We start from the raw sequence: 25,396 nt of genomic DNA on the forward strand, positions 1-25,396 counted from the left end.
ATTTGCGAGTTTTGTTTTTCTTTGATCTGTAGGCTATTTGGAAGTATGTTTCTTAACTTCCAAGCATGGAGGTTCTTTAGCTGTATTTTTTGTTATTGATTTCTAAGTCAGTCATATTGTCAGAGAATGAGATATTAGAGAAAGATAGAATGAGAATTTACTGTCATTTATTTGTAGAGATTTGCTTTATTGTATGTGATTGATTTTTATAACTCTTTGTGTGTTTGAAAGGAATAAATGGATCGTTAGATATGTTTTTTTATGTTCACATCTTCCTTCATTTTTTGATCTGCTTGATTAACTACTGAGAGGTTAAAGTCAGCCACTATGATGATGGATTTATGGTTTTCAGTTTTTGCTTTAACTACCCCGAGAATAAGGAATTGACTCATTATTCTCATTATTATGTAGTGGCCTTTATCTCTAGCAATGTTTCTGCCTAAAGGACTTATGGTAACAGTCCACACCATCTTTCTTTTGGTAAGTATATATGCCTTGTATATCATTTTCCATTCTTTCAGTCTTTCCATATCCTCATGTCTCAGATGTCACTTGTACATAGTATAGAACTGGATTTCATTTGTAATTTAGTCTGACAATCTTTGTTCTTTAACTAGAATATATATTCCATTCACATTTTTCATGATTACTGATATATATATATTTTTTTCCTTGCCTCTTTTGTTTTTTGGGCTTTTTTTTTCAAACATTTTTTTTTTCTTTTACTAGTTTGGAAGGTAGATATTAAGTTTCTTGTCTCATTAGTTCCTTTAGGAATTGTAACATGAATTCTTATCAGTGTTTGAAATTAATCAAGACCTTTATCCTGTCCTGGTATACAAAGGCCAGTACATGCCTAGCTTTGCTCATAATAGTTAATGTTTTCTTGGCTCACTTTTCTATGTCTAGAATCATTTATGCTTAAAATAAATTTTTTAGGATTTTCTTTAGAATGTGTCTGCTTGATGGAAAACTTATTTCTGGTTGCCCTTTTAAAAAGTTTATTTATTTATTTTGAGAGAGAGCAAGAGAGGAAGGGGAAGAGAGAAGGAGAGAGAGAATCCCAAGCAAGCTCCATGCTGTCAGTGCAGGACCTGATGCAAAGCTCAAACTCATGAACCATGAGATCATGACCTGAGCCGAAATCAAAAGTCAGACACTTAACTAAGCCACCTAGGCGCCCCTTTGTTTGCCCCTTTTTAAAGATAGTTGTCTAGGGGTGCCTGGGTGGCTCAGTCGGTTAAGCGGCTGACTTCGGCTCAGGTCACGATCTCGCGGTCCGTGAGTTCGAGCCCCGCGTCGGGCTCTGTGCTGACCACTCAGAGCCTGGAGCCTGTTTCAGATACTGTGTCCCCCTCTCTCTGACCCTCCCCCATTCATGCTCTGTCTCTCTCTGTCTCAAAAATAAATAAACATTAAAAAAAAAAATTAAAAAAAAAAGTTGTCTAGGTTTAAAATTCTATATTGGCTAGTTACATTCTCAAAATATTGAAGATATTTTCTGGCTTCCATTATTGATATTGAAAAGTTCACTATCAGTCTTAATAGTTTCTAATTTGAAGGTAGTTTATCTTTCTCTCTGCTTGCTTTAAAAATCCCATTTTTGTCTTTGATGTTCTGTATGTAGTTTAACTATGATGTGTTGATTGCAGATTTCTTTTTATTTATCCAGCTTGGCATTTGTTGTGCTTTTTGTTTTCATTGATTCTGAAAAATTGTCATTATTGCTTAAATATTTTCCCATTCTCTTTCTTTTGTGGAATTCTGTATATCTGTATGTTATATCAAATCATCTCCCTTTATCTTCCATTTCTCCTAATTTCCTTTAAGTTTCTGTCTCTTTGGTTTTTGTTTTGTTTTGTTTTGTTTGTAAGGTTTTTTACTTTGAGAGAGAGGGAGAGCATGAGCAGGGGATGGACAGAGAGGCAGAAAGAGAATCCCAAGCAGGCTCTGACATGGAGCTTAATCTCATGAACTGTGAGATTGTGACCTGAGCTGAAATCAAGAGTTGGATGCCCAACTGACTGACTCCTAGTTTTCATCTCTTTGTAAATCTGTGCTACATTCTGTGAAGTTTCTTCTCATATATCTTTCAGTTCACGGATTCTCTCCTTAGCTATGCCTGATTTGCCTGAAGCTCACCTATTGAATTTTAAATTTCAGTTATAGTTTTTATTTTAGTATTTCATTTTTATTTTGTTTTTCAAATTACTTTGGTCATTCTTTTTAGATTTTTCTGCTTAGTTTTTCAAATTTGTTTCTTTTTTCTAAATAGTATTTTAAAAATTTTTTATTTATTTTATTTTAGAGAGAGAGAGCGAGTTGGAGAGAGGGGGAGAGAAAGAGAGAGAGATTTTTAAAATATATTTAAAAAAACATTTATTTATTTTGAGAGACATAGAGAGCAAGTGGGGGAGGGGCAGAGAGAGAGGGAGACAGAATCCCAAGCAGATTCTGGGCTGACAGCACAGAGCCTGATGGGCTAAAACTCCCAAACAGATCATGACCTGAGCTGAAATCAAGAGTCAGACCTTAACCAACTGAGCCACCCAGGTGCCCTGAGAGACTGAGAAAGAGAGAGAGAGGATGAGAAACTTAAGCAGGCTTCATGCTCAGCAAGGAGCCTGATACAGGGCTCGATGCCACGACTCTGGGATCATGACCTGATGTGAAATCGAGAGTCAGATGCTCAACCAACTGAGCCACCCAGGCACCCCTTTTTAAATTTAAAGAAAAAATTTATTTTTTAATTTTATTAGAAAGAGTAAGCAGATAGGGTAGAGGAGCAGAGGGAGATGAAGAGAATCTTCAAATTTATCTTTTTTTTTTAATTTTTTTAAAGTTTATTTATTTTTGAGGCAAAGAAAGAACGTAGTGGGGCAGGCTCCAGGCTCTGAGCTGTCAGCACAGAGCCCAATGTGGGACTTGAACTCACAAACCATGATGTTTTGTTTTTTTTTTCCTTTGCTAATTTCCAGTATCTAAGGTTTTTATGGGTTTCATTTCTGGTTCCCATATTTTGGTGCCTTCTTTTCTTGAATGTTTAGTGATTAGTTTCTTTTTCTTTTCTTTCTTTTTTCTTTTTTCCTTTAAAAAAAATTTTTTTTTAATGTTTATTTATTTTTGAGAGAGAGAGAGCAAGTGGGGGAGGAGCAGAGAGAGACACACAGAATCTGAAGCAAGCTCCAGGCTCCAAGCCATCAGCACAGAGCCCGATGTGGGGCCTGAACTCACAAACCGTGAGATCATGATCCGAGCCAAAGTCAGACACCCAACCGACTAAGCCACCCAGGCGCTCCTTTTTTTTTTTTTTTTTTTAAACAGGTGTTCATTTTTCTTTCAGTTTTTTCGGTGGGAATTTTTTGAGACCTGGGACAAAGATGGATTTCTAAGGGAGAGCTTGTTTTTGCCACTGTCAGGCACCTGAGTAGACTTTTGTTCTGGGAGTACTTTATATTCGAAGTTTTCAAGGCCACCCATGTAGTATAGATTGGGTTATAAACCTGAGTGGTGACTGATTTTGGTTACACTTACTCAGGGATGTGTTTTTTCCTCTTCAGTTTAGCACCATGATTCCAGGCAGTCAGTTTCAAAAAGAGTAACTCGGGGCGCCTGGGTGGCGCAGTCGGTTAAGCGTCCGACTTCAGCCAGGTCACGATCTTGCGGTCCGTGAGTTCGAGCCCCGCGTCAGGCTCTGGGCTGATGGCTCGGAGCCTGGAGCCTGTTTCTGATTCTGTGTCTCCCTCTCTCTCTCTGCCCCTCCCCCGTTCATGCTCTGTCTCTCTCTGTCCCAAAAATAAATAAAAAACGTTGAAAAAAAAATTTAAAAAAAACAAAAACAAAAACAACAACAACAAAAAAAAACAAAAAGAGTAACTCAGTGGGATAGAAAAGACACAAGTAACTATTAGTAAGAGTTATGTATGAAATAATGAGTTATGTATAAAAGTATACATGAGAGTATAATAAAAGTTATGTATGAAAGCCTGCAGTAATACAGGGGATGGATCAGATATGTCCACCCCTGGGCTTGGAAAATTTTCATAGTGATGGAAATGTTTGATACGTGCCTCAAAAAAATGAGTTTTTTTGACTTGGGAAGTTGGAAGGAACCAAATGAGCAGATAAAGCACAGAGAATTTTTAAAGGATAATTGAGATTGATCTAGTACGGGCACAGTTTGAGATGTATGGTATATTTCTGGGAGGGGTAAAAGGGTAGATTGAGATCAGATTGCAGAGGGCCTTGAATGTCTTGGCTAAGGAATTTAGATTTTCTTAAACATCACGTATGCCACTGAATATTTTTAAGCAGGAAAATGATATTATCAGGTATCTTTTTAGAAAAGTAACTGATAGCAGTGTAGAAGGGGAGGGATTGGAGGAAAACCAAAAGAGCTAAAATTTATATGAATCAATAAGTTATTTGGTTAGTGTTTCTTCATATGCATCTTGCAGCTGCCACCATCCAGCCCTCCCAGCTCTTCAGTAAGACTCTGCCATCAAGCTTTTAAGTTGTTAGTGATCAGCTTCTTTTCCACTTCTCTCAACAACTCTTCTAAACCTTTATCATTTTTTTCAGGCCTTTTACTCAACTTTATTCCTGTTGTCAGTCTATGAGTGTGCCTCTTATTTCAGGTTCTCTCACCAACTTCCAACTTTTCACTTTCTGATTGTAAACTTATATCCATATTGATTTTCACTTCAGTGTTTCCACACTGATGAAATGGAGACTTTCTTTTTGTTTATGGTAACTTGTTTTAACCTGTACTCCTGGCTCTACTTTCTACCATCTTTCGGACCTTGTGCTCCGTCTGTTGTTTATTTTGATTCATCTTTAACCACATTCTCTTAAGGGGTTATTATAAACATTTGCGTTTTTCCTTCCCAAATTTAATCACTCTCTCCCCACTCTGTATTCTTCCATAACTTCTGTCTTTTCAGCCAGACTTCTGGAAACACTAACCTGTGCTGACTCTCTTCACTATACCTCTCATTCCCTCTTACTACAATGTAATCTGCTTTTTCTGTTCCTTACCTGAATACTGAAACTAGTCAGGGCTGGATTACTTGATGTCATTGCAAAATTAATTTTTCATTTTCCTACATTTTTTTATTTCATTCTTCCCTTCACTCAAAATTAAGCACTTGAATTCCAGACTTGTTGAAATATATCCGTGAACAAAGTAGCCAGTCATTTATGCCTTCATTGGCCTCCATTTTAGAAAGGGGAAAGTAAATATGATTAGTAAATAACAGTTATGGAAAAAGTATAGCAGGGTAAGTAGGAGGGCGGTAGCAGGAATAGGTTGCAGTGTTAATGAGTGATCAGGAGAGGCCTGAATTTGGACAAAGATTTAAATGAAGCCTTTGAAGACAGTGAGGGAATAGCCAAATGGGTATCTGGGGAAGAGCTTTCTAGGCAAAGAATAAATAGAGCAGTGGTTTTCTAACCTTGTTCATTAGCCCAGCCTTACCTGGGCACTTGATAGAAATGCAAATGCTCATGCCTTATCTTAGATCTACTGAATTGGAAACTCTGGAAGTGGGGATTAACAATCTATATTTGGCAAGCATTCTTGTTGATTTTTTTTTTTAATTTTTTTTTTAATGTTTATGTTTGAGAGATAGAGACAGAGCATGATCAGGGAAGGGCAGAGAGAGGGAGACCCAGAATCCGAAGCAAGGTCCAGGCTCTGAGCTGTCAGCACAGGGCTCGATATGGGGCTCAAACCCACGAACCATGAGATCATGACCTGAGCTGAAGTGGGGCACTTAACCGACTGAGCCACCCAGGCGGCCCCATTCTTGCTGATTCTAATACCTGTTAATAAAGTTTGAGAATCTGTGAACCAGGATAACTACTGTTAAGGGAGAAGGATATTGGCATATTTGGGGAATAACAGGGAGGCCTCTGCCACTAAAGAAAAAAAGCATGGGAGTGCTGAATAGTGGGAAAGAAGAGGTCAGGGATGATGGGTTGGGTTAGATCATGTAGAGCCTTATAAGAATTTTGTGTTTTATACTGAGTGAAATGTGAGCTACTGTGGAGTCTTGAGCAAAGGACTGGCATAATTTGTTGTATATTCTCAAAGGACCATTCAGGTTACAATGTTGAGAATATTCTATAGGGAATAGATGTATCTATTATATTCAGTGATGTTTTTCTTGATAATCTTGAAAATTTGGGATTTTTGTAATACCATACACATCTGGAATTTCTTATAACCTGATTTTCCTTTTTTAAAACTAATTAAAATATAATTAGTTTTCATTTGTAATTTCTTACTGTTGATGTCCTTCCTCAGTGTTCCATTCTCCAGGAGTGTTCTTAATTACTGTGATTTTAACTACTACCTATATCCTGACGATTGTCTTTAGCTCAGTTTAGAATTCTAGCTAATACTGCGTGACTGCACAAGACCAATTTTCATTTTGGAAGTATTGAGGCAAAATTGAAATAATTGTATTGTTAGAGACCTGTAACAATGGTAGGACAATGCCTAAGTACATGTTTGGTGAATTAAACCATTACTTGCTTTTATAAACTTTGCGTAAAGTTATATTTATAGTTTGAAATTTATGGTTTGTACTTATTTTTAAGGTAGCATTGTGCTCATAAGGTACCTGCCAGCTTAATGTAAATTCTGTTATTCAAATAATTACTTTTATTTCAGAAGTCATTTTTTATCAAAGTACAGTTTTAACTTATTTGATATTTTTAATAATTTCATCTTATAACTTTCAGAGATAAAGCTGATATGAGAAGTTTGGTCAGATTTTCATTCTAATAACATCCTTTCCTTTTCGTTCAAATATTGTGGAAATGAGAGACCTTTTAAAATAATAACTATTAAATATCATACAGCATTTCATTTTAAATTGATTGTAGCTATTTATTGAGTATTCAGAGTATGCTGTTTTATTTTAAAGGATTAGAAGATAAAGAACAAAATTTAACAAGAAGAATTAGTGCCTCTGACATTTTATCTGAAAAGGTAAGATACTGCTTTTTGGAATTGGATGTCTCTGTATAACTGATTCTTGCTCACTTTGCTCACTTCTTGTGAAAGAAGATTCTGTCTTGCTTTTTGCTCATTTTCTTTATCATTTTTTCATCATTACCTCCATTTGGACATAAGCCTTAAATATAAGAAAATCTGGAGAGATGTCCTGAAGTGTCTTTGCACTGGGTTCAATTGAATTGAAATTTTTTTTAATGTTTATTTTTGACAGAGAAAGCATGTGTGCACATAAGTTGGGGAGGGGCAGACAGAAATGGAGACACAGAATTGGCATAGGCTCCAGGCTCTGAGCCATTAGCACGGGACCTGATGTGAGGCTCGAACTCCCGAGCCATGAGATCATGACCTGAGCTAAAGTCTGACGATTTTCGTATATATATCCATAGATGATCTTTTTGCTTGTTAGTTTTTTGAAACTTTTAATTTTCACCCAGAGATTGTGTTTTCCTAGTTTTGGGAGGTTATATATCCATAGATGATCTTTTTGCTTGTTAGTTTTTTGAAACTTTTAATTTTCACCCAGAGATTGTGTTTTCCTACTTTTGGGAGGTTATCCTGTATTGGAAATCTTTGGAGTTAGACCTTGACCAGCTTTTCAGTTCTAGCTCCTCCTCTTACTAGCTGAGTGATCTTGCATAAGCTCTTTAGCCTTTACTTGCCTCTATTTTCTTTTCTACAAAATGAATTTAATGTCATCTGTTTTCTGGATTGTGGTGAGGTTCAGCAGGATAAAGTACAGAAGCACCAAGTACTGTGTTTGATACGTAATAGCTTTCAATAGCCCAAGCCTTTTTTTTAAAAATTTTTTTTTTATTTTCAAGAGTGAGAGAGACAGCACAAGCAAGGGAGGGACAGAGAGGGAGACACAGACTCCAAAGCAGGCTCCAGGCTCTAGGCTCTGAGCTGTCAGCACAGAGCCCAACGTGGGGCTCAAACTCTTGAACCTGGAGATCATGACCTGAGCCAAAGTCAGCCACTCAACTGACTGAGCCACCCAGGCACCCCAGCCCAAGCCTTTTCTTTATTTAATTAGAAATATGAAATACCTTCAGTTCCTTCTTTTAAGATTTCACTTTTTTTTTTTTTTTTTTTTTAATGTTTATTTTTGAGAGAGAGACAGAGTTTAATGGGGGGAGGCGCAGAGAGAGAGGGAGACACCGAATCTGAAGCAAGCTCCAGACTCTGAGCTGTCAGGACAGAGCCCGGTGCAGGGCTTGAATGCACGAACGGTGAGATCATGACCCTAGCCGAAGTCACACGCTTAACTGACTGAGTCATCCAGGCACCCCTTATTTCACTTAGTTTTTATGAGTAAATCAAAATGATGCAGAGAGCCTAGGAGCTTTAGGAAAGAGGTGGACCTGAATTTAAGATTGATAATATAACAGGTACATATATATATATGTATGCACACACATATACACTTGTATATGTTTTGAATGTTCTCACAATAACCTGCTAAATTAAGTTGACATTTTCCGGTTTACAGATGAGGTAAGATTCATATGGGTAGATTAAGTGACTTGCCTAAAGTTACGTAGGACTTAAGTGTCAGAGCAAGGAGTTGAATGAGGTTCAGTGCTCTTGCTAATGAGGTAGCTGCTTTAAGTAGCATATAGTTGTGTGACAGAATCAGTAACTTATTTTATTCCAAAAGAATAAAAAGTAATCAAAGACTTTTAAGTCTCAATGAAATGGTGATGATAGCTTTATTTTAAATTCTCTAAATCAGCAGTATCCAATAGAATTTTCTGCAGTAATAGAAATGTCCTTTATCTGCACTCTCCAGTATGGTAGCTGTTAACCACATGTGGCTTTTAAGCATTTGAAGTGTGATTAGTATGGCAGAGGAACTAAATTTCCTACTCAATTTTAGTTAATTTAAATTTAAATAGCCACATGGGGGCTCATTGCCACCATACTGGATAGCACAGCTGTAGAATGTCTGTACAAAGCAGTAGAATTTGGTATGTTTTTTAAAAATTTTTATTTATTTTTTTAACACCTACTGATTTTTGAGAGAGAGAGAGAGCATGAGTAGGGGAGGGGCAGAGAGAGAGGGATACACAGAATCTGAAGCAGGCTCTAGGCTCTGAGCTGTCAGCCCAGAGCCTGACGCGGGGCTCAAACTCATGAACTCTGAGGTTTTGACCTGAGCCAAAGTCCAAAGCTCAACAGACTGAGCCACCCGGTCTCCCCAAAAAGATAATTTTTCAGTTCATTTGTTACATATATTTCCCAGCAATGGAAAGAGTAACTATATCCTGGTTTGGATAAATTGAAGTACTGACATATGTGATGGTAATTCAGTTAGGCACTTAAAATAGTGCATAGTAAATTGAAGCCCGTAGGAAGGATCCATAAAGAAAGGTTTCTTTATTCTTAGGTGTTAAATAATTTAATTGGATATTAGGAAAAAAGTGATTACAATTCACCTATAAGTAAAAGTCATTAGATAAGTGGGCCTTAACCGTTGTTGTGAGTTGTAGTTTGTTTTGATTCCCTGCTTTATAAATACACATAAAGGGGGGCGCCTGGGTGGCTCAGTCGGTTGAGCATCTGACTTCGGCTCAGGTCATGATCTCACAGCTCGTGAGTTCGAGCCCCGTGTTGGGCTCTGTGCTGACAGCTCAGAGCCTGAAGCCTGCTTCTGCTTCTGTGTCTCCCTCTCTCTCTGCCCCTAACCCCCTCGCATTCTGTCTCTATCAAAAATAAAATAAAACATTAAAAAATAAATAAATACACATAAAGGAAAAACAGTTTTGCATTTAACCTCAAAGGGGGTGGGGAGGACAGAGGACTCCCAAAATCTCTCTTCCCACCAAATCCACGTACTCCATTTAGAACCTCCATTTTGTTTGCCTGACATTACATTTTAGCTAAAATGTGGAGAATAGATTAATTTTTTAAATTATCTCAAAAAAGGTAGAGTGAAAAATTTAAGAAGGTATTTCAGTTGGAAAAAAAATTTCAAACATTTGCTTGTAACCTGTTTTCCTATTTCAGCTTCCCTGAAGAAAAGTCTTGGGTGTTCAAAATATTTTAAATGTTCAGATACGTATCTGTAGTTTTAGAACATGTAATGTTCAAATATAAGTAAATCTAATTTAAAGAATAATAAAATACGTATTTAAAAATATATTTTTTAAGTTTATTTTTAAGAGAGAGACAGAGCAAGCAGGGGAGGGGAAGCGATAGAGGGAGAGAGAGAATCCCAAGCAGGCTCTGCACTGTCAGCACAGAGCCCAATATAGGACTTGAACTCACAAACCCGGGAGATCATGACCAGAGCCGAAACCAAGATTTGGACACTTAACCGACTGAGCCACCCACGCACCCCAAAATACATATTTTTTTAAAGTTTGCAAATTTCAACCTTGACATTCAGTGTACTTGTTCTCTGTATTCCTTGTAACACTAGTAAATCACATGATTACAGAACCACTTCATTCTTTATTCTTTAAAAAAAAAAATTAATGTTTGTTTATTTTTGAGAGAGAGAGAGACAGAGGGCAAGTGGGGAAGGAACAGAAAGAGTGGAGACATAGAATCCGAAGCAGGTTCCAGGCTATGAGCTATCAGCACCAAGCCAAAGTGGGGGCTCGAAGCACGAACTGTGAGATCATGACGCTTAGAGTCATGACGCTTGAGACGCTTGAGAGTCGGATGCTTAACCGACGGAGCCACCCAGGCACCCCATTTCAAAAAAAAAAAAAAAAAATTTTTTTTTTTTAAATGTTTAGTTATTTTTGAGAGAGACAGAGGGTAAGTGGGGGAGGAACAGAGACATTCTTCATTCGTTAAGTCACCTCTGGGTTGATTTCTTGCATTTGTTGTCATCAGATTTTTACCTGTTTGGGAAGTTCAGTTAAATGCTGATCTCTGACCTTTAACTTTCCTTTTTTTTTTTCTTTTTGCATCATCCTGTTCCATCAGTTATATCCACCTCTTCTAACCCTTCAACTTACATATACACACACACAGTCTACAGATTGATCTTCTATATCATAGGGACTGAATTAGGATATAGGGCTGTGTGGAAAGTAGTTTAGTTTCCTTATTTCAGTTACATTGCTATTTAAATATTTGCCTTACAGCTAACTTTAAATTCTGATCTTAGGAAAGATTTGACTTGGTAAAATGTTTAAGGTTAAATAATAGAGCTAAAAAATTGCAACTGTTTATTTTTTTAAAGAAACTTGGTGAAGATGAAGAGGAACTGTCTGAACTACAACTTCGACTTTTGGCTCTTCAGTCAGCCAGTAAAAAATGGCAACAAAAAGAACAGCAGGTGATGAAAGAAAGCAAAGAAAAGTTGACTAAGACGAAAACTGTACAACAAAAAGTTAAAACCAGTACAAAAACACATTCAGCCAAAAAAGTTAGCACTACAGGTGATTGATCATTTCTGTTAAATTCTTTAAAAAAATTCTTTTTAATGTTTTTTTATTTTTGAGAGAGGGAGAGAGAGACAGAGTGCGAGCGGGGGGAGGGGCAGAGAGAGAGGGAGACACAGAATCTGAAGCAGGCTCCAGGCTCCGAGCTGTCAGCACAGAGCCCGACACAGGACTCGAACTCAAAAACGGCGAAATCATGACCTGAGCCAAAGTCGGACGCTTAACCGACTTAGCCACCCAGGTGCCCTTGTTAAATTCTTTTAATTGATTTCATATATCAGTATAGTTTCAAGATTAAAAAAAAAAATTTTTTAATTTTAGAGAAAAAACGCAAGCGGGGGGGAGGGGAGCGGTGGGGAGAGAGAGAGAGACCGTCTCAAGCAAGCTCCACACTTGGCACAGAGCCTAATATGGGATTCAGTCCTATGACTCTGGGTTTGTGACCTGAGCCGAAATCAAGAGTCAGACACTCAACCGACTGAGCCACCTAGGTGCCCCTAATTTCAAGATTTTAACTCACAAAGTTTTGAGTTTGCAGAATTACAGGGCCCTGAATGGGGGACAGTCCTGTATAAACAGAACTTGGAGGAACAGCTGTATATTTGACTTAACAATAATGAAAATAAATTATAAAGCTCTTGTTTTCTTTTATGTAGGAAATTCTAACTCTAGTAGGTACTAATGTTTCTGTATTTTCTATTTAAAGCTAAACAGGCATTAAGGAAGCAGCAAACAAAGGCTTGGAAGAAACTACAACAACAAAAAGAACAGGAAAGACAGAAAGAAGAGGATCAGCGGAAACAAGCTGAAGAAGAAGAGAGAAGGAAAAGAGAAGAAGAAATCAGAAAAATTCGAGATCTCTCAAATCAGGAAGAGCAGTACAATCGATTCATGAAATTGGTTGGTGGAAAGAGGAGATCAAGAAGTAAGGTAAAGAGTGCTAAAATATAAAATCAAAATGTTATTCAAATTTAAGTGTCTTTGTTGTCTTTTATCATAAAGTCGGTCAATTAAGAAAAAGCGTAGATCTCTTGTATTTGATAGAATTTGATAAAACATTTTTGGGGAGATGAGAAGGTTGGTTATAATTGAGAATGAGTCTTCTATAGTTACAGATAATAGAAATAGAAGAAATGAAACACTAAAATATGGTTAGCAAAGTCTGCTTTTGGCTTTTTCATCCTTCTCTATTTAGAAGAAAGTGAGATTACTAAATTGTAGTATAGACCTATCCAAAAAAAAAAAAAAAAAATGGCCATACCTTAAGTTATAAGGGCAGAATTTCATTAGTTGTTTTTTTGGTTTTTGTTTTTTAACATTTGTTTAGTATTGTAGAATTAGAAGTGTGTCATGACCAGTTGGTATGGAATGTTTTAAAGAAAGTTAAATCATCCTAGTCTGACTGCTTGTGGCTACTTTAGTTATTAAGCATTTAGTTTAAGCATTAAGAATTTATTATGTAAAGTCATTAATAATTAAGTCATTGGTTTTTATGGATGGTGTTAGGCAGTAAATTGGAGATTTAATATCAGTCTCTAGTGGTATAAGTGACAAATAGTAGAATTTTGAGATTTGAGACTAGTGAATGGACTGTTGAAGAGAGGGATGTTAAAAAGTAAAAGCACTTTGTAGGGAGTCAGGAATTAGGTTTGCTTAAGCAAGTAATTTATCAATATACTTTGAACTTCTAAAAAGTACTTTGATAGAATCTCTTTTAGAGAAAAGTGTTGCACTTTTACATGACTCTTTTTATCCATCAGGATTGGTTTTGTTAGATTTTGGTTTGTTAAGAACTGTCTCTGAGTGAAACGTGTAAGAAATAAAAAAACAAAACTACACATAAACATGTCAACTAAGAATTTCTAGTTTTCAGCTATCATTAATGTATCCATAACTAAGATGTTACTGGATTTTTTGGAAATACTCCAAAATATAGTCTCAATGACCTAAAACTTGAGTTTATTCATCTGGTTTCTTAGAGAGGCCATAAGTATTCAAGAACTTGAACGTCTTAATTTTACAGATGAATATGATTTTTGATAGTGTTCCCTAGAAATAACTGTCAATTATTTCGTAGTTTCTAGTGTAAGAATAGACTGAGACAGAAAATGCTTTGAAACTAAAAAAAATCTTGTTATTAGTCTTCAGATCCTGACTTAAGACGATCCTTAGATAAGCAACCTACTGATAGTGGAGGAGGCATTTATCAATATGATAACTATGAAGAAGTTGCTATGGATACAGATAGTGAAACCAATTCTCCAGGTATGAACCAAAACTTAAAACATTATCATATTCACAAATTTTCATAAATAGAAAATGATCATAAAGCTACCCAAACCTTGGAAGAAATGTGTCATGAAAAGTGACATTTGCTGGTGAATTGTGTAACTGTAGACATTTAATGGTGTAAATACTCTGAGAGCAAACCTCAAATATGTAATATGAACCTTTATTTCTAGGTGTTTGTTTCTAGATAGGTTTTAAATAAAAAGGCAGTATTTAAACTCCTATTAACTGTTGGATCTAAAAAGTGAAGATAGTTGGAAAGATGGGAACACTGTTTTTAAATAAAACACAACTTTTGATCTCTGAAGTTACCTTTATGTTAAAGATACTTTCTAGTTTAGTAAAAAAAAAAATCTTGTTTTGAGGCTTCCTTTCTCTTTCCAGCGATGTTATTTCTAAGGAATTTGCAGATGGAAAGTAGTACTAGTAGCATCTCAAGAGAGGCTGGTTAGAACTGATGAGGGCAGTACCTCAGTTTGATCGCATACATTAGGATGTGACTACTCTTGAGAGCTAGAGACTTGCTTAGGTGATAGTCAAGGGTGATTTTGTGAGAGGCCTATTTTCTTACTAATTAAAACACATAAGACTGGGGTGCCTGTGTGTCGGTTAGGTGTCTGACCCTTGATTACTGCTCAGGTCATGATTTCACAGTTCGTGAATTCTAGCCCCTCGTTGGGCTCTGTGTTGACAGCATGGAGCCTCCCTGGGATTTTCTCACACTCTCTCTCTGCCCCTCCCCAGCTTGTGCTCATGTGCTCTGACTCTCAAAAATAAATAAATAAACATTAAAAAAAAGTAACCACACGTAAGACTAAGGCAGATAACTGAATGTAGTTGGCATTCTAGGAGCTGGAATACTTACTTGAACGATCGTATGATCAATGTATTTCTTCCTGTGGTCATGTTGTCAGAGCAAATCAAAACTAGAATCATGCTGGGTGTGTCTAGACAGAGACAAAGAAAAACATATGATTGACTAATGTTTACCCAAAGTGCTCATTTTAGGTTGTTTTAAGGCTGATGTTTGATAATTTCACATCATACATTTATTTTGAGAGTGAGAGAGCCCAAGCACAAGCAGGGGAGGGGCAGAGAGAGAGAGAGAGGGAGAGAGAATCCCAAGCAGCCGAGCCTAACTCGGGGCTCGATCTCACTACTGTGAGATCATGACCTAAGGCGAAATCAAGAGTTGGAAGCTTAATCGAGCCACCCACGCACCCCTGTTTTTATTTCAACTTTTAACTCTTTGGTCAGTATTGAGTTTTCTTATTCGTAGATTCTTTGAGATAATTCATTGCATTCCCAATATTGATAATATTATTAATACTTTCTATTTCTATAAAATAACTTTATGAACTATGCTTTCAAAAGAATTTTGTAAAATGGGGCACCTGGCTGGCTCAGTCAGTGGAGCATGCAACTCTTGTCATTGGGGTTGTGAGTTCAAGCCCCGTGTTGGGTGTAGGGCCCACTTTAAATAAATAGATAAACTTTAAAAAATTAATAGAGAATGCAGTCTTTACTCAACTTTATCAAATTTTAACTTTTTGCTATATTCAGTACAGGTGCTGATATTTAAGAAGTATAATGTTCTAAAGGCCAATGTATATTCAAATGCTATCATTATATGGTACAAGTTAACCATATAAATCATGTGGGTAATAGCCATATTGATTTGTGAGACAGCTGGATAAGAAGAAACATTAGTTTTTCCCTGAAGTTTGTCTATAGTTACTGGGTAGCAAGAGTCGTCTTTGAATCTGCCATATTTCACCTAGTCTTAAGAAACTACTGAAGTTGAAATGCATAATTATTTTTATCTGCTACCATGGAAGAAAAAATGCTAACAATTTAAGAGATGCATTGATTTTATTTCAGAATTATTAAAATGTGACTTAGTGTACATTTAATTGATTAAATATAAGTAGTTCTTTTCATTTCTAGTCCTATTTGCTTTCTTTCTTTTTTTTTTTAATGTTTATTTATTTTTGAGACAGAGAGAGAGCATGAATGGGGGAGGGTCAGAGAGAGAGGGAGACACAGAATCTGAAACAGGCTCCAGGCTCTGAGCTGTCAGCACAGAGCCCGACACGGGGCTGGAACTCACAGACCGTGAGATCATGACCTGAGCTGAAGTCGGAAGCTCAACCGACTGAGCCACCCAGGCGCCCCGCTATTTGCTTTCTATACAGCTTAATAGTTCATTTCTTTGCTCCACATGAAGAATGAAATTACATCACTGGTTTTGTTTTGTTTTATTGGTTAGGGCACTTTAGCAGATTCAAGGGAATTTTTTGTTTTACTATTCCTTTAAAAAATATGTTTGTAAAAAAAAAAAGTATGTAAAAAAAAAAGAGCCTTTCCTGCTCTATTCCTTCCTTGTTACCATCATTAGGTGAAAAGTGGAACAAACTAGAGAGGTTTTTGGATTTTTTGTTTTTTTCAACTAGAGAGTTTTAAAAATTTTTTTTTTTCAACGTTTTTTTAATTTATTTTTGGGACAGAGAGAGACAGAGCATGAACGGGGGAGGGGCAGAGAGAGAGGGAGACACAGAATCGTAAACAGGCTCCAGGCTCTGAGCCATCAGCCCAGAGCCTGACGCGGTGCTCGAACTCACGGACCGCGAGATCGTGACCTGGCTGAAGTCGGACGCTTAACCGACTGCGCCACCCAGGCGCCCCTCAACTAGAGAGTTTTAAGGCACTAATTGTCAGCTTAAGTTGGAAGGCTGATGTTATGATAAAGGATAATTTTAAATAGGTGGAAAGGATTCATGGAGGTTAAAGAATTTGTTAGAGATTAATTTGCACTCTACTTTGATGTATTTTTATTTCTTCAAACATATCATAATCTTAATTTATTCCTGTTGAAGAATATTTGTCTGTAAATTCTTAATGAAAAAATTTTTTACAGCCCCTTCACCGGTGCAACCACCATTCTTCTCTGAATGTTCACTGGGGTATTTTTCTCCAGCACCATCTATTTCTTTGCCTCCACCACCTCAGGTTTCTGTAAGTGAGAACTGATGTGATTTCTAAGAGAATTATTTTGTTGTTTTGTGTCTTTTCTAATTTGTTCTGAAAAACTGGCAGGTAATTAAAAGCAGTTAATGTTTGAAGAGAGCTTCAATTAGAATTGTTTACCAAAATGAATAGCTATGAAACCTATAGAATAGTTATTTATGTATTGGCGGGGTTGTCCAGAAGGTAGATTTTTTTTCATAGCTATTTTTTAATCTCATGTGTACTTTTGTTCAGTACTTTACCATGTTTCCTTTTTCCTTCTCAGCTAGTAGCTACTCCAAAACTTTATTCCAAAGAAGAATGAGATTATCTCCTGTTTTGTATTATCTTTTTTGGCAGTTGGGATTTAGATGCATGAAGGATACTTCTAGAAATAAATTCTTCCCTTTTTCTTTTGGTGAATTTTGGTTATTTTTTATTTGAAATTTCAGCAAAAAAAGATCATTTTATGTAGAAGTTAATTTCTTTTTCCCCATCTTCCTTTTAAAAGAACTGCCAGTCCCCCATTTTTAAAAAAAAGGGAAAAAAGGAAGTGAGGGAATCATTAAGTAAAAGTTCTGAAGTTCTCAGTGAGTTAGCGGGAACATTACCATTTCACAGTTGCTAGGTGAACATCTGGTGTCCTAGCTTAAGGTGAGGGGAATATTAGAGCACAGAGTGAAGGAAAAGGTTTTTTTTTCCCCTTTGAAATGTTTTCTTTTGGGAAATGGAGAATGGATGAGCTAAGTGCCAAGGGAAGTACTAGAAGGTCTTTGAAACAAAACTTTCCAAACTCAAGGATTTGGATACAATTAGTTTTCTTTATAATTTCTAAGAAGCCATTTCACAAGGAATTAAGAGATTGTTCTTGACAGTTCTTAAGATACTCTGGACTATTCTCAGAATCTCTTTGGTGCCTAATTTTGTTTTTTACTTAAATATCACCTTTGTTTTCAGTAATTCCACTTGTTTTCAGGTAGTCATCTAAAGGGAAAGACCCTGTAAAATTTGATTTCTGTCTTTTAGAATGCTAAATGAAAATAAGAAAGATAATGGAAGAGTTTGTATAATTGCCCTGAAGTTCATAAATTAAATGTTTCAAATATCGTTGATTTTTTTATTGTAAAAATTATACTTTTTTCATGGTTGAATATTGAATTTGGGTTAGTTTTAAGATTTACAGGATGCTTAGTTCACTTCTGTTTACAATTGAAGTAATAATCTAAAGTTTACCTTTTTAAATTTAATGTAGCTCCATAGATAAACATTTTGAATTGGTAGTATTTGCATTGTAATTATTATTTCTTCTCTTCTAAAAATAACTAGTCTATGCCACCTTTGAGCCAGCCTTATGTGGAAGGCTTATGTGTTTCTCTTGAACCTCTACCTCCTCTACCACCTTTACCACCTCTTCCACCTGAAGATCCAGAACAGCCTCCAAAACCACCTTTTGCAGATGAGGAAGAGGAGGAAGAAATGCTGCTTCGAGAAGAGCTACTTAAATCTCTTGCAAATAAAAGAGCTTTTAAGCCAGAGGTAATTTAGGTGCCTGAACCTCTAGGTGGTGCTCTTGAGCTTAGTTTTAGGTAGTTCTGCTTTTCTGTTTGGGATTCATTGGGCTTTTCAGTAAAGTAGCACTAGTCTAGAAAATGACAGAAGTGTCTTTTTATTTAAAAGTGTTTCATATTTCTCTTTTCCTTATTTAGGAAACATCTAGTAATAGTGACCCACCTTCACCTCCAGTACTGAACAATTCACAGCCTGTGCCAAGAAGCAATCTATCAATAGTCAGTATTAATACAGTATCTCAGCCTAGGATTCAGAATCCAAAGTTTCATAGAGGACCTCGTCTTCCACGAACTGTGATTTCGGTAAAAACAAGCAGAATATTTAATCCTACTGCTACATAGCTTGTGAGAAATTTTTATGAAATTTTACTGTCTTATTCCCTGCCTTCCAGTTTATTTATATGTGTCAAAAAAGTTTGTCATTAATTGTGTAATTTGTAAATTGTATAATTTGTCATTAATTATTTTTTTGTTTGGTTGTAAAAGAATTAATTTAGGTGGCATTATGGTTCTTTATAGAAAGTTGGAGAATATAAAACTTAATGAGAAAGGTGGTCACAGTAAGTGTCTAGAAAGACTGACAATATAGAATATTTTATTTTGTGGGCAAATAACCAGTATTGGTGAAGTGGAACAAAGTTAGGCAACATAACCATAAAAAACTATAAACTATCGGGGCGCCTGGGTGGCGCAGTCGGTTAAGCGTCCGACTTCAGTCAGGTCACGATCTCGCGGTCCGTGAGTTCGAGCCCCGCGTCAGGCTCTGGGCTGATGGCTCGGAGCCTGGAGCCTGCTTCCGATTCTGTGTCTCCCTCTCTCTCTGCCCCTCCCCCGTTCATGCTCTGTCTCTCTCTGTCCCAAAAATAAATAAAAAAAAAAAAAAAAAAAAAAAAAAAAAAAAAAAAAAAAAAAAAAAAAAAAAAAAAAAAAAAAAACTATAAACTATCTACTTGGATTCATTATTTTTAGGAATTGAAATTAAAAGAGGTGAAGTGACTTGTCCAAGGTTACATATCTAATTGTGGTAGGGCCCAGAAAAGAATAGATAACTTCTGTCATCAAGAGTAACAGATATATTGTCTTTGCAGCTTCCAAAGCATAAATCAGTGGTTGTAACACTGAATGATTCAGATGACAGTGAATCTGATGGAGAGGCTTCCAAGGCAACAAATAGTGTTTTTGGTGGATTGGAGTCCATGATTAAGGAAGCAAGGCGAACTGCTGAAGTAAGTGCAATAATGAAAGATGAAAAGATGATTTATTGATCATTGTTAAAGTTTTTTTCCCTGAAAATTAGACCTTAGAGGTGTAAGTTTTTAATATATTGAATTGTGGGGATATTTTAAGTACTGTGTTATTTAGGACTTTATGTAATGAAGCATGTATAAATTTAATTAGACTTAACTATTAAAGTCCACTTTATTTTTATTCAAATTGGCTAGTACCTTTTTCAAAATAGTTAAATTGAGTAGATAATTGTCCTCTGTACCAAGGAAATGTATTGCTTTGGAATTGTATCATATTACCAGAAAATAGTTTTTATGATCTCAGTACAACTTAAAAAAAAATTTTTTTGTGTGTTTATTTATTTGAAAGAGAGACAGAGACAGAGCATGAGTGGGGGAGGAGCAGAAAGAGAGGGAGACATAGAATCCAAAGTAGGCTTCTGGCTCTGAGCTGTCAGCCCAGAGCACAATGTGGGGCTTGAACTTCCGAACCATGAGATCATGACCTGAGCTGAAGTCAGACACTTAACTAACTGACTGTGCCACCCAGGTGCCCCAGTACAACTTTTACCCCTATTCTTACTGTGCATATGTTGGTTACATATGATTTAGTTCGATTATTTTAAAACTGTAGGTCTTAGTGGATCGTACAGTTAAGTTGTGGTTAACAGGCTGTGTTGTTTTAAGAAAAGAAATATAAAGTAATGATGAAGATACTGTTATTTCTAAATAGCTAAATAAATGTACACTGGGTTGCAATATAAATATAAAACTTAGCTAAAGCTTAGCATGGGATTATTGAAAGCTGTTGATCTGGTTGACTTCAACTGTTTTCTAGCAAGCTTCAAAACCGAAAGTACCTCCAAAATCTGAAAAAGAAAATGATCCCTTGAGAACACCTGAAGCTTTGCCTGAAGAAAAGAAGATTGAATATAGATTGTTAAAGGAAGAGATTGCCAAGTGAGTAGCATTTTATGTAATTAGCTTTAAAGATACGTGCTCTTTTAATACTTAGCTTAGTCTTTATATACCGTATTCGTATTAGGCAATGAGTGATGCTGATTTTTATCCATGCTGCAGAGTTAATATCTTTATAATTCACAGGAGGGGGAGCCAGATGATTGATCATTTATAGGCTTGAATACAGTGGTGCACTGAGATAAAAACAGCTTAGAAAAGGATTAAAGCTGCTATAAAGGAGAACTACACTTTTTTATACTTTAAATATATAATTTTATTTGTCAATTATACCTTAGTAAAGTTGAAAAAATAGTAGAATCAGTAGTAGGTTCCTGTTGTAGTTTTAGTAATTGATGGGAGGATGTTACATTAGTCTCAGGTGTATAACATTGTGATTTGACATTTCTCTACCTAGGCTATTGTATATTGTCAACTTTGAATGCCAGCTTGGTTATTATTAGTCAATATAATTAATATTTTTACTTTATTTTATGAAATAGAACACATCTTTATCAAAGATAAGTAATTTTAGTTTATTTTTTGGTGTAATTCGTCTACTTCTATTGATTATTTTAGTCGAGAGAAGCAGCGTTTAATTAAATCAGATCATCTGAAGACAAGTTCATCATCCCCAGCAAACTCTGATGTAGAAATTGATGGGATTGGCAGAATAGCAATGGTTACTAAGCAGGTTACAGATGCAGAAGCGAAACTTAAAAAACATAGGTGAGCCTCTTTATCTGATTAAGTACTGGCATATATTTAAATGTTCCTATATTTGAATGATATATTTTTACAGTTAATGTCAATAATAACTATGTTGTATAATTACAGATTCTTTTATACTTGGCAAAACCATAGAAAGCTATCATTTTGTTGAATAATACATTTACATAAAGTAACAGTATTAATGTTTAAATAAAAATATCAAGATTTCAGAGGAGATTTTTTTCCTGTTAGATATATACATGGCTTATTCATTGCTAAAAACATTTGTGAAACTCCTTGTTTTGGAATTTTCCTTAAAACTTTGACATCTTTTTGAAATAACTTCATTAGAACCATATTGTTGAAGGTGGGCTCAGTTGGAAATAATCATTACCAAGTCTGTTCAGTAAGACACATAGTCAAATATGGTGTTACTATAAATGTGTGTGAATATTAAGTTACAATCCTAAACTTAACGTGTTTTGTGAAATTACTATGTTCGAGTAGTGTTGCAAAATTTTGAAAATGTGTAACTTCATAAGATGGACATGAGTCATAGAATTCATTTTAATTCATTAGCATATTTGGGGAAGTTATTTTATTGAGGTATAATTGACATATAATATTATATTAGTTTCAGGTGTATATCATGAAATGATCACCACATTAAGTTTAGTTAACATCTGTCCCCATATATAGTTGCAGATTTTTGTAATAGTCTTTGATGAGGACCATTAGCGTGTATTTGATAGAAATATTATGGCTGTATATCTTTTTTGCTCCATATACCTTGAAATCATTAGTTGATGAAGAGCAAAATGGCTTTAGTTAACACCAACACTTTTGAGTTTTGTTCTGCTAGTCCTTCTGTAGGTTTACACATGTAAGGGGAGGTTCTGTGTAAAGATGGTTAGACTTTCCCTATTCTGTTTTTAATAACTGACTGACTAACCGATTCTTAAACTTCAAAGATTAATAGTAAAAAATGATTACAGGGATGGATTAATTCTTAACGTTAAAAATCATTAACGGTGTATAAATAATGGTTTTTGAAACAAGCTTCAGAAGTTAATCCACTCATAGTTAATTAGTGAAGGGGAAAAGGTAGAATTTACAACCACCTTGGTACTCTTTATTTTTTTAAATCATAAAAAAGAATGTAATTTGGAGTGTTTTGACAAGGCACCACACACAAATCCCTCAAGGAGAGGTATTAAGGCGATAGGGACTATGTAAATTTTTATAAGTAAACAAAAGTATGTTCTGTTCCTTATTTCTTTTATTATTTATTTTAAAGTTTATTTCGTGAGAGAGAGAGAGTGTGCGCATACATGAGAGCACACATGGGGAAGGGGCAGGGAGAGAGAATCCCCAGCAGGCTCCATGCTGTCAGGCTGTCAGCGCAGAACCAGATGCGGGGCTCAATGTCAGGACCATGAGCTCACGACCTAAGCTGAAACCAAGAGTTGACGCTTAACTGACTGAGCCACCCAGCTGCCCCTGTTCTTTATTTTTTAATAAGACATTGGAGATTAAGTATTTTGAATATTTGTCTTTGTGCTAACTACCATATTTTAATTACAATTAAAATACGCCATTATTTTGTGCACTAAGAAAGAAAACCTGCTGCTAGCCGAACTATGATGTATAATAATGTTAAGACACACCCTGATATTAGAGATATGAAAAGTATTCTTCATAAATGAAATGCTGCGGTGACTGTAAATCTCCAAAATTATCAATGAGAAATGGTATTGTGTATGTTTTAAAAAAGATTAAAATAAATTTCATTTAGATTCTATTTGTTAACTTCGATAAAAAGTGAAAAGGTTTTAATATTTATTTAAAGTTTATTAGAGAGAGAGCAGGGGAGGGACAGAGAGGGAGAGAGAATCTCTAGTAGGCTTCACACTGTCAGCATGGAGTCCGATGTGGGGCTTGATCCCATGAACCATGAGATCATCACCGAGCTGAAATCAAGAGTTGGATGCTTAGCCAACTGAGCTACCTAGGTGCCACAGAAAGTGAAAAGGTTTTAAAAAATTCTTTTATTTCTACTCCCCATTCTATCACATAGTCTTTGACTCTGTGATTCATTTTAGATGACAATTGTTATGATTGTTGAAATACATCTCCTGGGCAAGGTCTTTCATTTTTTTAATTTTATGGTCTACCATAATATTCAGTAGTTGAGAAAATTAAAATCTGTATTTATTTATTAATTTATTTGTTTTGTTTTTATTCACAGTTCCAATCTTTACATCTGTATATTGTTTAAAAATTTAGACTTCCTGTCCCCTTTGCTTGCCTAGCTTTAAATAAAATAGGTTAGAGATTTGTAAGTGTGCTTGATTATATTTATTAGATGTTTATTTGTGTATCTATTAAGAGCATTATAAACGAAGCCAAACATAGCAATTTTCTGTCTTAGGTTCTCATTTTTCAGGAATCCTATAGGGTCAGATTCAGTCACATCTACTAGTAATAGTTTTTCAGCTGTAATTCACCTTACTCAAACTTAGTGATATTGACCTGTAGTTGCTTTCATTAAATGTAATCGTGTTTATTTGGATACGTGTGTGAATATGAAAACATTAATCCTTTTAAAATTTCATCTGTATTGATATATTTTTTAAAATGAGCTACTGCTTTGGAAATTTTTTATTCTGATGGTATTCATCCACTAGTTGAGAAAAAAATTTTATTTCCCAATTAGGATTCTCTTGATGAAAGATGAGTCTGTTTTAAAGAATCTAGTACAACAAGAAGCTAAGAAGAAAGAATCTGTTCGAAATGCTGAAACAAAGATTACAAAACTTACAGAACAGCTTCAGGCAACAGAGAAAATTCTCAGTGTCAACAGAATGTTTTTGAAGAAGCTTCAGGAACAAGTAATGTTCTTTTTTTAAATGAAGATATTGTAGTCTCACATTCCTACTCATTTTTATGGGCTAAGTTTTTTTATAAAACAAAACCATAAACCAAAGCCATCAAAATGTGTAACCTATATATTATCTTCCATTGAGACATAATTTTGGAATATTTTTATTTTCAGTTGAATATTCTAAAACTGCTGTATTTAAGGAGAAGGTATGTCCTCTCTTAAGATTTACATTTACATTTTCAGAATTATCCTATATTTTCAGATTCACAAAGTTCAACAACGTGTTACAATTAAGAAAGCTTTGACTCTAAAGTACGGAGAGGAGCTTGCTCGGGCAAAGGCAGTGGCTAGTAAAGAAATAGGAAAACGTAAACTGGAACAAGATCGCCTTGGAGTAAGTTTGTAGGAATATTTTATTTTTGGAAAGGAGAAAGTTTTATGATACTTTTAAGGGTAAGAGATATATAAAATAACACGTTTTTTCCTGCATATTCTGAAAGATTAAAGCTTTGTTTTTAAATGACATCCATATTTTTGGAAACTTAATTTTTTAGTTGTTTTATTTCATCTTTTTGTTTTATTTTTCATAGATTATTGATTAACTGGCATAACTGTTGGGGACTTCTATAAAACTTTTATTCTCATCAGTGATTTAGTTTTATATTGTTGGCATTGTATTGTAGGGATAACACCAACCAAAAATTGTTTATGAAATCATAGTGATGTAAAATATGTATACTATGTTTCCCCCCAGCCAAACAAAATGATGAGACTGGACAATTCTCCAATATCAAGTCCAAGAAAGCATTCAGCAGAACTAATTGCTATGGAAAAAAGACGATTACAAAAACTAGAATATGAGTATGCCCTGAAAATTCAGAAACTAAAAGAAGCCCGGGCCCTTAAAGCAAAGGAACAACAAAATATTGCTCCAGTTGTGGAGGAGGAACCTGAATTTTCTTTACCCCAACCATCACTTCATGATCTGACTCAAGATAAATTAAGTCTGGACACTGAGGAAAATGATGTTGATGATGAGATTTTGTCTGGTTCAAACAGAGAACGAAGGAGATCATTCTTAGAGTCTAATTCTTTTACTAAACCTAACCTTAAGCACACTGATACACCTAACAAAGAATGCATAAACAAACCTGCTAAGAATACGGTAGAAAAACCAGAACTTTTTCTAGGGTTAAAAATTGGTGAATTGCAAAAATTATATTCAAAAGCTGACAGCTTAAAACAACTGATTTTAAAAACCACCACAGGCATTGCAGAAAAGGCCTTGCATGGTCAGGTAACCGAACATTTAATATTCCGTATAAAATCTGGGA

The 25,396-nt window shown here is 35.5% G+C and overlaps 1 protein-coding gene across 2 annotated transcripts in view; it reads left to right on the top strand.

Annotated features, from left to right (window-relative positions):
* ZFC3H1 (zinc finger C3H1-type containing) overlaps window positions 1-25,396 on the top strand; it is a 55,290-nt gene that overhangs the window by 7,603 nt on the left and 22,291 nt on the right. For both annotated transcript variants that reach the window (XM_058742032.1, XM_058742031.1), the window contains exons 3-15: window positions 6,933-6,997; window positions 11,220-11,418; window positions 12,128-12,351; window positions 13,563-13,686; window positions 16,628-16,725; window positions 18,043-18,252; window positions 18,423-18,587; window positions 19,373-19,510; window positions 20,349-20,470; window positions 21,047-21,196; window positions 23,895-24,069; window positions 24,325-24,456; window positions 24,817-25,359. In XM_058742032.1, the coding sequence (XP_058598015.1) occupies window positions 6,933-6,997; window positions 11,220-11,418; window positions 12,128-12,351; window positions 13,563-13,686; window positions 16,628-16,725; window positions 18,043-18,252; window positions 18,423-18,587; window positions 19,373-19,510; window positions 20,349-20,470; window positions 21,047-21,196; window positions 23,895-24,069; window positions 24,325-24,456; window positions 24,817-25,359 (2,345 nt within the window). The remainder of the gene's footprint in view (window positions 1-6,932; window positions 6,998-11,219; window positions 11,419-12,127; window positions 12,352-13,562; window positions 13,687-16,627; window positions 16,726-18,042; window positions 18,253-18,422; window positions 18,588-19,372; window positions 19,511-20,348; window positions 20,471-21,046; window positions 21,197-23,894; window positions 24,070-24,324; window positions 24,457-24,816; window positions 25,360-25,396) is intronic.

This window comes from Neofelis nebulosa, chromosome 8 (genome assembly GCF_028018385.1).
Source record: "Neofelis nebulosa isolate mNeoNeb1 chromosome 8, mNeoNeb1.pri, whole genome shotgun sequence".
NCBI lineage: Eukaryota > Metazoa > Chordata > Mammalia > Carnivora > Felidae > Neofelis > Neofelis nebulosa.